Genomic DNA, 12453 nt, shown 5'->3' on the forward strand with positions numbered 1-12453 from the left:
ACCAACACGTCTGAGAATCAGGAAAGGGTTGAGTTAAGTTGCTAAGAGTTCATTACATTCCAACATCATTTCATGCAGCAGCCACCTTATTACCTTATAGCACCAAACCAACATTTGCCCTGATTCAAGAATCTCCCCTAAAATGCCCATTCCTGTACAGACCCAGGGAATCTGCATACACTCCACAAACGAGACAGCCATACTTTCCAGAATGCTCCATTGCCCAGATCTCTCGCCAACCAATGGCAAAAGGCCCCACGAACTAGCCAAAAAACCTGTCAATAAACCCCTCAGCTCCCAAAACAAAGGCACCGATGCTGTTCCACCGTCAGTGAAAGACTCCCATTGACTTTAGTGGGCTTTGGATCAAGCCCTGAGTGGCCACCATGCGGCTAGACCTTGTGAGCAGTAGTTAGGCATGTTCTACTATATATTATGTAAGTAAGGTTAAATGACCCTATGGTAAGACACCAGAGTCCCCTCTATGCTACAACTAAGCCAGAGCCTGGTCACACTAACAGTTGCTAGTGAAGTTGCACACCTGTGGGGAATTACAGCTACAATGTTTGCTGGTGCAGGCGCAGCCTTATGAAACCAGCAACTATCCTGGGCAATCAGCCATACCCATAGTAGGTTTGTATCTACAGGCGTGCACACGGTGTCTGTCAGCTCTGGTCAACAGCCACTGGGCCCTCTGAAGGGCTGGAGACCCCAATTCATATTTTTCCTTGCAGGGTTCTTAGCTACTGCAAAGATTCAGGAGAGAGATTTTTCCTCCACGTGCCAGGAGCTTTCCTCTTCTCCCCCAACAAATTCTGTTGGTCAGATATTTTCTTTTGAAACACGCTCTCTCGCTCTCTTCAGGTGGTCTTCCACCCTTCTGCTTTGATTTCAAGTTATTTATGGAGTGGCTCAGCAAAGAGTCAACTTTACTGACATTAAACTAGTTAAAGTGTCACCGCCAGCTCGCAGGAAAACTCCACCTGGTTGTCAGTGGGTTTCACTGCTGCTGGGAAATTTAGGTCAAGGATAGCAGGACATGCTACTTTTAGGAAAAGTCCCCTGGGATCTTTATCGATCACACAGAGCTTACACACACTTGGGCTTTAAAGGTCTCCTTTGAGACACCCCCACATAGTGAACTGCACTGGATTCAGTTTTAGCTACCTTGAAGGATAAAGGACCAAGCAATTCCTGACAGGGTTTAAACCTACAACTCCAAGGAAATGTGGCCTTTCAAACCTGTAGACCCTTAAGCAACACACAAGGTGACCTAGTCTGAATTTCCCCGCCACTTGAATATTGCATTAACAAGTCTGAATTCTGCTTGGTGATTTTCCACACTGAATTTCTCTATTTTGATGAGCATCGATATTTTAAGAAGGAGACTTATGTTTTATTAAAATCAGGTACACCTCTTCTTTCTGCCTCCAGGGATTTTTTGCTTGTTAAGGGAAACAACAGAAATTTCATGGGTTTGGGGGTGGAGGTTGATTGTTTCAGGGCCTGATTTTTGAGGCCAGGCACCCAAATCCCTTAGTGACAGGCCATGACGAGGGAACTGAAACGCCAGTGATGCTCTCAGCAACCAAGTGGTGGTTTGGATGCCCGATTAAAGCATTTGGAAATTGGGCCCTGAGTATGATTTCACAACAGCTGTGAAGGGCTCGTAATTACAAAGCCACCCTGAGCCATAGCTAGAGCTCTGGCACACAGGTGACTAGAGGGTAGAGTGGAATCTCGTCTTAGAGACAAGTGTTTATCCCCTTTGAAAAACCCTTTACTAGGAGCAGAACTTCACCATCACAGGAGAGGGCCTCTCTCCACCCATTGCAGTATACCGGGTGCCTGGGGGAAGAGAGGATCCAGGCACCAGGGGCCACAAGAAAGGTGGAGGACAGCTGGCATAGCAGGCTCCTATACCACAGGGGGACACTGCTATGCCCAGCAGGGGGACTTGTTGCATTTTCTCTTTGCACGGTTCAGGCAGCAAGACAAAGACTTTGCCCTGCAGTACTGACTGCGGCCCCTTGATCTTTTGGGGTCAGGCTGGAGCCACCGAAATATACCATTGATTGTAACCGTAATGGTCTGGTATTTGTGAGTCATCAGTGAATCCAAAATTCCAAAGGGACTTCAGAGGGGGAAATTAATGAGTATTAGCTGAAACTGGTTTCTGTACAGTGCAATGCCAGAGCGAGTAGAATGGGCCATTCAACATAGGAATCTGGGCAGCCATCTGTTTGCACTGTTGTACTGCCAGTCCCCTTTAAAATGAGTTAATAGTAAAGAGCTGTGGTCAACCCCGCTCCTAAATGAGTCAATGCAAAACTTGCCTTCATTTCTCTCCCCTTGCAACAGCTCGGGACAGCCATTTGAACTTCACTTGGTACTCTTGGGGTAGTAGTGAAGTAGTTGCACCCCCAATGCTTCTGTTAAGAGCACAGGGAGAAGTGGAGAAAGGTTCTTCTCCACAGGGGTCAATTTTCCCTTCTAGAGCAGCTGATGTTGCAAGCGCTTGTGACAATCAGTTCAGCTTCGGGCAGGCCAGGCTGTTCCTGAGCTGAAGCACTCTATACTCTCATAGAAACTCTACAGGACTGAAACCATCATGCCCTGGAAACAGTTAATTTCACGCCAATGCCTCCAGGAATAGAAGCATTCACTCTTGAGAGAGCTCACCACATTAACACGTTTCAGTTCAATTTTATTCCGCCTCTCGCTAGGGACAGGGAGTTGGAAAGCAACAAGTGATTTTGTAGGTCACCGCCATTCCTACCCACCTAGTTACTGGGAAGTTACAGCAGTGAACTTTACCTGCCCTGAGAATGGCATTACCGAGTACATCACTAGCGTTGCTGGGGCTGTGCCTAAGAGCTGGGATTTGACACAGCCCTGGCTGGCTGGAGGACAGTAAGCACTACCTTGCCTTTCAGTGAAGAGTCTCCAAGCCCTTCCTAACAGTCAATGATTAAGCCTCACTTGTGGGGCAACACCATTATCCCTGGTTCACAGACGGTGACACAGATACAGAAGTTACGTGCCACGTCACAGGGGGTATGTCTGCACTGCAAAAACAAAGGCGGGTTCTTAGCCTGCGTTAGCTGGCGTGGGTTAAAACAGCAGTGAAGACACAGCAACTCGACTTTTAACTTTAGCAGCTCAAGTTCAGCCCCAAGCTACCTCACCGGCTTGAACTCAAGCTGCTTACCTGAGTTAAAAGCCAAGTCGCTGTGTCATCGCTGCTCTCTTAACCCAAGAGTCCATGTCTACTGGCCGTGTAACATATGCAAAGTGAGTTAGCGGGAGAGCTGAGACAGAACGTAAGAGTTCCCCGTTCTAGCCATTCGACAATATTGACTCCTAATGGTCTAGCTCTTTTCTAAATCCCTACGATCCTTTCATTTGTTTCCCCTATAGCTCCGAGGGCTTTTCTAAAGCAAACAGATGTGTTGCTGCAGAACCCCCTGGGCCAGGGTTTTGGTTTGCTCTGGATCAGTGACCTGCAGTTGACATTTACATGTCACTGCATTACGAGTTCTCAGGCTGCATCTGGAAAACCTTTCCCCAGCAATAAGGTGCCGTGACTGCTCCCTTGGCTTCTGCTAGGAGTCTCACCAGGAGTCTGTTTTGCTGCTCTGATTCTGGGGCTTGGAAAGTTTCCAGCCACGTGTGAGCTACGAAAAGGAAGCGAGTGAGAATTGGGTCACACAGGTGCAGAGATTCGGCGGCTCCAAACTAACTGGTTTGCTCCCTTCTTTGCCACGTGTCCTGCTAAATGCAGGAAGAGCGCCGAGAGCCGTGGCTTCTTGTACTCCCTGCTGCCTGTGAAGGAGGCAGCAGCTGGGCTGGAGTCACCCTGGGTTGAGCCAGTGCAGGAGCCCTGGTCACTGGTAGTTAGAGGCCCTGGTCATCCTTTTTCTCAGGGCCTCTCCCCGCTGCTGCCACCATCACTGTGGGAATCTGGTATTTCTCCCTGCTGGGCCCATGCAGGCTGCCGCTGCCACCGCCACCACCACCCCCGTCCCTCTCCTCCCCAAGAGCACATACCTCTCAGGATGTAACCGGATTTAACTCACTACCCTTGGACTCGTGTCAGAGCGGGGCCAGAGCCAAGGGTTGCCCTGGAAGCAGCAGAGAAGAGCTTTGCTGGGTTCTCTCAGTTCTGGGTTCTCTCAGTCTGCCAGGGGGAGGAAGGCGTGGACCCCACCTCCCAACACTTTCAAACTGCGGGGAGTCGGGGCTTGACTTCTGAGCTTCACTAGGCTCCAAATCCCACAAGCTACTGCAGCAGAAGCTGAAAGACCTTGACTGCCACCTGCCCCCTGAACTTCAGTCACAGCCAGCAACCAAGTCACAGCCAGCAACCACTTTCTGCTTCTTCTATCTCCTCCTTTTAAGCTTCTCCTCTTTAGAGGGGTCTTTCCATCCCGCAAAGATCCCGTAGGGTGGCGACCATCTGTTTGGATGAGCCTGGTAGATGCTGCTCCGTCCTTCCACCAGAGAGCAGTGGGATGGAGTGAAGCAGCTCTCTAGAGCTCCCAGATTTGCCATGCAGCAAGCTTAGCCCTGAGTTCTCCCTGCTGGTAACCTATCACCCCACTCCACTGTCTGTGTACCCATCCCTCCTGCACGTGTCTCACTCAAGCTCCCCTTCTTCTCCCTTCCCCACCGAGAATGGCGTTCGCAGTGCTCCCAGTATTCAGCACAGCCCCCGGAACTAACACAAGGCTGCTGGGCCAGAGGTGCCATTCTCTGTGCAAGAACAGAACCGGTGCGAGCCTCTGGCTCTACTGCTGCTCGGAGCAGGAGGGAAATTCGCTTGCTACTCCTTCTTCCACACTCACAGGACCCAGCTCCTGTTGCTCCAGCACAGAGCTATTTCCTGTCTCAGCAAGAGCATCGTAAAACTGACCAGAACCCACTTGGGCGTTGCCTCTCTGCAGGCACCAGTGAGGAAGTGCTGCGTGTGGAGGCGGCAGTGGGAGGGGGAACTAGGTGTCCCTAGCCTCTGTTTGCCAGAAGCTGGGAACGGGCAACAGGGGATGGATCACTTGATGATTCCCTGTTCTGTTCATTCCCTCAGGAGCACCTGGCATTGGCCACTGTCAGAAGACAGGACACTGGGCTAGATGGACTTTGGTCTGACCCAGTGTGGCCGTTCTTGTGTAACTATCCGGAGAGAGAATACAGAAGAGGGAAGATGAGACACCCACCATCCTGCACCACACTTAGACTCCCAAGGACATTCGCTTCACTCATCCTCCGGCCATTGCCGGCTCTCTATGGCTTTCCAAACAGTTGTGCGGTTCTGGAAATTAACTAATTCCTAGAAAACACTGGGAAGCAGCTTCTTCTCAAGAGCAGCTAGCTCACCGCAAAGCAATGAAGCACTAGGTCAGTATGAAAGTTCAGCCTCCTGGAGAAGAGCTGAGAGCCAGAGTCAAGAAGCATAAATAGAACTCAAAGGCCAGACAGTACTGCAGCACATGTGGGAAGCCGGGCACTATTTTGAATGCTATGTGGCAAATGTATGCAGAGCCAAATCCAAGAAGGGGGCTGGGTGAGAAGGGAGATGCTCAAAATTAGGAGCTGAGCTCAAGCAGCATGAATGATGAAGAGAACGGCTTCTCAGAGCAGATGGGAACTGCTTGCAAAGAAGGGGGAGGGGGGAATTCACCACCCTTCACAAGCCACATGGCTGCAGACTAAGTGTCCTTTCCCCTGCTATGATTCTACAGAAGCTGGAGACACCTCATCATGGGTGGGGTAGCATCCATATGCCTGACAAAGTCCCCCAGGGATCAGCAAGCCCATGCTGGGGAGATGGACGTGCCCTCGGTCACCTGCACTAAGCCTAAAATGGTGCTGGTCCTGTCCCTTAAGGGCATGGCCCTGCCCACTGCTGCATGTGAGCACGGTGAAGTGAGGACGTGGGGCACAAGGGAGCCTGATCCTGATTAATGAGAGGTGGCTGCAGCCAGGCTACCCCACCTCGTTGCTGCAAGGAGTGCCAAGGGGGAGTGCAGAGCTAAGTGCTTCATTTCCACGAGAGCGATCAAAGCCCATGTTCCCTCACATGTGGTCATTCCACGCTCAACCGAAAAGGAGCAGATGGGGGCACCAAGTGGCTTGAGATTTAGGAGAGCGTAACTGATGGGAGATGTGCTCACGAGATACCCCGTGAACTGGAATGGCGGGTAGACACAGACAGAAGTGCCGGGGAAACTTCTGCCTTGCAATGGGGCTGGGAATGGCTGGTATCTGTATGTGGGTAAGAGCTGCACTGAAGAGGCCTTCACCATGACAGAGTCTCTCAAGGTACTTTTCTGGCCCTCATTCCCACAGCATCTGAACATCACCATCTTTAACATACGTACTCACACACCCACACACACACCCGTGTGGAAGGGCCCAGCTATTACCCCCACTGGAACTGACGCCCAGAGAGACCAAGTGACTGGCCCAAGCCTCTTGTCTACAGAGTTCCTGGCAAGCGCCCATTTGGCGCTATCCAGAGTGCGGAACCAAACCTGCTGCAGCCACGTAAAAGCCACGACCATACTGAGGCAGTTTACGAGAGGCGCTGGGATGCAAGCCCAGGAACCCAGGAGCTCATCCAGCCGCTGCAGGGGCTTGATGCAGCTGGGATGCTAAATGCCCTACATTTACACAGCACTAAAGTTTGGGGAACTAACACGTTTGTTTTTTTCTTATTTATCCCCCCTAAGAAGAGAGAAAAATATTTTTGTTTTATCTCAGTTTTGCATTCAGCTAGCTATTGGGGATGCGCATTATTCATAAGCTCTTACTAACCAGGCTGGTGGCATTGAATTTTGTCAGAGGGGGGGCTGTGCAGAAGGAACTGCTCTTTAAATTATTAATAGTCATTATCCAAGTGCCCTGAATGCATGTTCTAGCCCTTGACATTCTTTTGGGTGACTGCAGCGCCACCCAGGGGCAGACAGCACTAGCTACAGTCAGCTCGGCAAAACAGCCCTATTTAGATTCTGCAGGCCCAGAATCTCTCAGTTCTGAGCTGCCCCTTTGAGCAGCAGGCACCCCTGGGGGACTTTGGGCCTGAGAGACCTTATCCGGTGAATCTGCGGCTCCTCACCTGGTTCTACTGATCCCTGCAATGACACAGCCATGCATAAATTTGAGAGGAGGTGGGGAGGGGTTATCATTAAAGGGTCCAAACCACTGAATTCAATGGGCTCAGGGCCGGATATGGAAAGAGGAGAACCAGCCTAGCTGGCAGAGAGGCTGTAGAGACACTGCTGCCTAGTGACTGCCCTGAAGTAGTCCTCCTCACTCAGCAACGTCAGCAGCAAAGTTGGTCAGCAAAGCCTCACTTTCTAGGGTGAGAGCTGGCTGAAGAATGGCAGCCCAGCCTCTTGAGAGGACTTGTACTCTTCCCTACAGACAGCTGAATATTCCTTTCCCAACAAGTGTGGCCCATAGATGCCCATTACAGGGACCAGGGACAGAATGAGGTCCTCATGACAAGGCCGTCTTCTTCTTGGATCCACACACCACAGGGGACTTGAAGATCCAGGCTGCTAAAAGAATTTCCGATGCAGATATTGCAACGCCCTGTCTGCCAACACTTTTCCACGTGGTGAAATCGCCCCCAGCGTAGCTCCTCAGAGCGGGCAGTCTGTACTGAAAGAAGCGATCTCTCTGCATGCTTTTTTCGCTTTGAGCCATTCTTTAACAAACAGGACAATACCCACCACAATTAGCCTGGGAAAATACAAGCCTGGAGAAGCCCTACACGATCAGTTCCCTTCCGAGCTTAACCATGCTCAGTCATTGTAGTAACACTAGCCATGCAGACCTCACACCAGCCAGGAGCTGTAGACAAATTCACTGGCTCTGCTGTAGAGTTCCCTGAAGATCCTGAAGGCTCAGCCTAGGTCCAGTGGGACTGAAACTACGGAACCCACTAGACAGCACAGCCAGTTTGCTGGATACTTAGCTCAACCATATGGGACAGCAGCTCTAGGGCCAGCCCTTGAACACAAATTTATCAGGTGGTCAAAAAGAGAGACCTGACTGGTCTTCAACATCATGAGGCTGCCCAGGGAGAGAGTTTGTCCCCGAGGTCCCACACCATGGGGCTTGAGAAATTAAAGCCAAAAACTTCAATTGCTCTTGGAAACAAGTGTTGCTCACAGAACCCGGCTGTAGCACACTCATTCCAAGCCTCTCAGCTAAGCAGGTGTGGGCCTGCTCTTTTTGTATCTCCAACAGACCCATGCACCCATCAGCTCACACACATCCATAACAAGATGCATCCTATGCCCACCGCACCATAATCTCCTTCCCTTAGTATCGCTTCTAATTCGTCTTGCTTATTTTCCCCAGTCCAGACATTTGTTCATAGGACTTCTGTTTATAGGGACTTAAGTGCCCACCCTTAAGTACTCATTACTCCCAGCAACTATTGTCTTTATAGCAAGAGAACAACTCAAAGTCAAACCTTAGTCCCACGGACTATTAACTCAATAAATCTGAAATTAAACCTGCGTGCTAGTAGCTTGCATTCAGGTCTTTTTAAGCACACTGAGATTTAATTTTTTAAATGTATTTTTAGAAAAAAGTCGGTTTTAGCCATGCTAGCCAGGGCCGCGGCTGCATGGCCTGCACGGGAAGCTCAAGGGATCTGCCATTACTAACGGGTTTTTTTGTAAATTTCATGCTAGTGAAAGGTGCCAGACTGACAGTCTGGGAGAATGAAGCTTTTATGCACAGGACAACTACAGCCCTGGCAGAGTGTCATTCTTTTCTTCAGTTCTCCTTCTCCTTCCCTGAAGCTCTTGTTTCTTTCTAATCTTCCCATCCTTCCTGCATTTGGTCCCACATGGGAATAACCCAGCAGCCTCAAGGTGCACTCCTGCTTCACATCCTCTGTCCTAGCCACCAGGAGGCAGGCCACCTGGTTCTTTTATGTGAATGAAAGAGGTCTCGGGTCGGACTCCTCACTAGAATCAAGTTGATCAGCCTCTCTCTTTCCAATGGCTTTTTCTCACTGGCCTCATTCATTACGGACATACATCACATGTACCCAGGAAATCTAGAGGTGGAAGGCTCACTGGCTGTCACCAATCCGCTCAGCCATTTGGTTCCAGCTCCCAGGGGTCGCTCTGTCCCATCCTTTCCCTTGCTGCTGCACAAACTCAGCATGCAAGCTAGTTAGAGTGTGCTGGCGAAGACACGCTCTTCCAGCTGCCCTATTCTGAAGCACCAAAAGGCTCTGGAGACCTACTTGTAGCGCTCTTAAGAGGAAAGCCACTCCAGGCATTCACCAACACAACCAGCCCTTTCAGCTCGTTCCCTCACTGCAGGCATGCCAGCCCTGCTGCAAAACTGTGGCACGCTGGAAGGCGATAAAGTCAACACAGCTCCCTGTGCTGGAGAATCTTCCTCTCCAGTGCTGTCAGCACACGTACAGCAGCTTTGCAAACTGCAATAAGCATGGGCGGGGGGAATGGGAGGGAGTGAGAGAGACTTTACTGCAATGCAAGGCCCTTCACTTTTCACGCTTATGTAGCCTTTTCTCTATCAGAGAGATAGCGTTGGGAGACAATGACGCAAGGACTTCCCATAATCCTTTGCCTGCAACATTCTGATCTGCTGATGTGGGGATGGTCCTGCCAAACACACACTGTTGCAGAAAAAGGAAGAAAAAGCACAGTCAAGGGGGGAAAACCATCTTTCCCCATCTCTGGGAGTCTTGGCAGTGCCACACTATCCTTGGCCTGCCTTTGGGTGCCGGCTCTGCTCTTGAGGGTGCCAGGGGATTGAAAAAGATCCCAGCCTGCTAAGCCCTGACCGCTTAGCACCCCCAGACTCATAGGAATGAAACAGTCTGTGTGCTCTGGGTTGGGGGCATGGGGCAGACGGTCATGATATGCAGAGCTGGACATTTGTCTCCCACCCCAATAACAATGTTTTAATAGACACACTATAAGGTAACGGGAGGAGCAGGGAAGGCTACACGTTCTGGATCCACCACACATACAGCAGCTCTCTCAAACCACAGGAAAGGTGCACGAAGGATCAGAGACACACACCGCTATAACCGCCAAAAAACGCAGAGTTATGGTAATCCTTTTCTTCCATTCTTCTGGCATTGTCTCCTCAGAGAGAAACATGGAGCATCCCCATCCCTGAGGATCAAACGGAACTATTTGCCCAGAGAGACTCATGTGTGGCCCTTAATACTTCACTAGCCTGGTGTCTTATTAACACTTCTTTGCTGTTTACAGTTAATTTAGTGCTGCTGAAAGGTACTGAACGGATACCGGAGACTGAGAGCTCCTATCACAGGGACAAACTGCCCCCGCCTAACCAGCCTGACATTGCCAAGAATCGCTGTGGCCCATTAAATCCTTGGCCTCTCTTAGGAGCATGTCAATAAAGGGGACCACACAGGCCCTGTTAATTAATGGACAGGTGCCCACTTCATATCACACTGAATTTCACTTCACAAAGGCAGTTAAAGAGCCACCACCTGGTAACGACTTTCACTCGTTAATCTGCTCTAGATCTGAATGGATGATCTGGAGGCAAAATGCTTTGTAAGCCATCACCTGTCCCCTGCACCATCCAATCCCTCTCTGCCATCCTCACATCCCCTAGTCTTTGTGGTTTGTACAGGCTGGGCAGGGCAGCCAGCTATCCAAAGAACCTGCCCTGATATATTCCCAGCAGTAGCTGCGCTTCTAGATCACTCAACATTCTAGAACAGCTCCTCCAGAGTGACAGGTGGGCATTACCTGGAGCAGAGCCCAGCTGAAATAGGCACAGCTCCTCCCCACAAAATCACTCTCGGAAAGAGGAGACATTTTGACTTAGCCTCGCAAAGAGTCATTTGCCATTGTTTTAGGAGAGCGCAGGCCAGCAGAATGCTCCTCACTCACACAGGGGTAACAGACATCCGTACGGAGGCTTTAAAAACTGGCCAGTTCAAAAATGGAGATTCCAGCTTTGCTCTGGAATGTATGCGCTGGCCTTGGCCTGAGCCAGGGAGATCTTCCACAGGGGAGTGAGAAATCCCAAGGAACAAAAGAAAACAACTTGATCTTCTGGTTCCATTGACATTACAGCTTATACCAAGGAGCGAAACAATCAGCTTTATATATGGCTTGATTAATCAGCTAGTGTGTACCCAAGCCTGCAGCCCAGGCTGGGATAAGGTAATTTGTTTTGCTGTGTAGTTGGACCCTAACTGCGCTGGCATAACCAGTTTGGCTGGTCCGCCCTGCTCCCAGCTGTCTGTGTGGTAACCTCCCAGAGTGCACTGCCCCATGTGTGTCTACTCTTGGTGCAGGGCTGCTGAAAAATCCCAGTGCTCAAAGTGGACTGAGGGACTTGGGCACCTAACCTCCCGAGGCATTATGGGATAGCTGCCCAGATTTTCCCTGAATGCACTGAAACACAGTCAAGTAGTAGAGTCCGTGGAGATGCACAAACAGCCCCACATCCCATACTGAGAGAAAAGATGCTTTGTGGCCTTGTCTCGACTGTGTGTGATGTGACCACCGGGGAGGAAGGCCTAGCGACCTGGCTAAGCAAACAATTGTACTGCAGTGTTGTGAAGAGGGATGTGCTAACAGACTACATCCTCCACTTAGAGGAGAGAAGAGAGCAGACAGACTGAAGCGCCCAGAAAGGAGCAAAGGAAGCCAAATCTGAAGTCTTCTACCATGCTTCTGTGAATCCACATCACCTCCTCTGACGGATGGGCCTGACAAGACTGGGGCTGCCCTGTGCCCACACAACACAGTGTTCTCTCTGTTGGGAAGAATCTAAACACCACCCTGGAGAAGTGCAGCCTTCCCACCACCCCGTCACCTCGTGAGCTAGGACCGAGGACTAGACTCTATTCAGAATGAGCTACTTAGGCTTACAACGAACACAAGGGAAGTACCGTAACAAGAAACCCTTACTTAGGCAATGCTGATGGCTGGGACTCCACTGGGGCAGCTGCTCCTGGTGGCTCTGAGGCTGCAGAACTGTCCACTGCTTCAGCTGTCTCCTCCGCTGCAGCGGGCTCTTGAGGCCTGGCGGCTGCCCCATCATCCGGGCCAGGGACGGGCTCTGCTGCCGAGCGGATCTCAATTTCCTGAGCCACAGCAGGCACTTTCGTCCTCTCCGCTGCCGCTTCCTCCTCCCTTTTCCTCATCTTCTCCACAAGCTCCCGCCGCCTCTCCTCGTCATCCTGACGGGCCAGGTGTTCAAAGTTCTTGAATGCCTGAAAGAGACAAAGCCAATCAAGCAAACAAGCAGGTAGCCAAGCCATCAATCCATGGCTAATATGCGTGCATCTCAGAAGCAGACGTGGTGCAGGGTTTCCACCTTGACACTAGAGGAACCGAGATTGGAAAAGAGACACTAGTTCAGTATAGCACTGCTTCTAACAGGAAACTGCTCACAAAGGCAGGT

At 50.6% G+C, this 12453-nt stretch overlaps 1 protein-coding gene across 2 annotated transcripts in view; it reads right to left on the bottom strand.

The window, feature by feature from the left end:
- NUDCD3 (NudC domain containing 3) overlaps nucleotides 1-12453 on the bottom strand; it is a 58527-nt gene that overhangs the window by 40913 nt on the left and 5161 nt on the right. For both annotated transcript variants that reach the window (XM_074940104.1, XM_074940105.1), the window contains exon 2: nucleotides 11958-12262. In XM_074940104.1, the coding sequence (XP_074796205.1) occupies nucleotides 11958-12262 (305 nt within the window). The remainder of the gene's footprint in view (nucleotides 1-11957; nucleotides 12263-12453) is intronic.

Source organism: Natator depressus, chromosome 26, assembly GCF_965152275.1.
Source record: "Natator depressus isolate rNatDep1 chromosome 26, rNatDep2.hap1, whole genome shotgun sequence".
Classification (NCBI taxonomy): Eukaryota; Metazoa; Chordata; order Testudines; family Cheloniidae; genus Natator; species Natator depressus.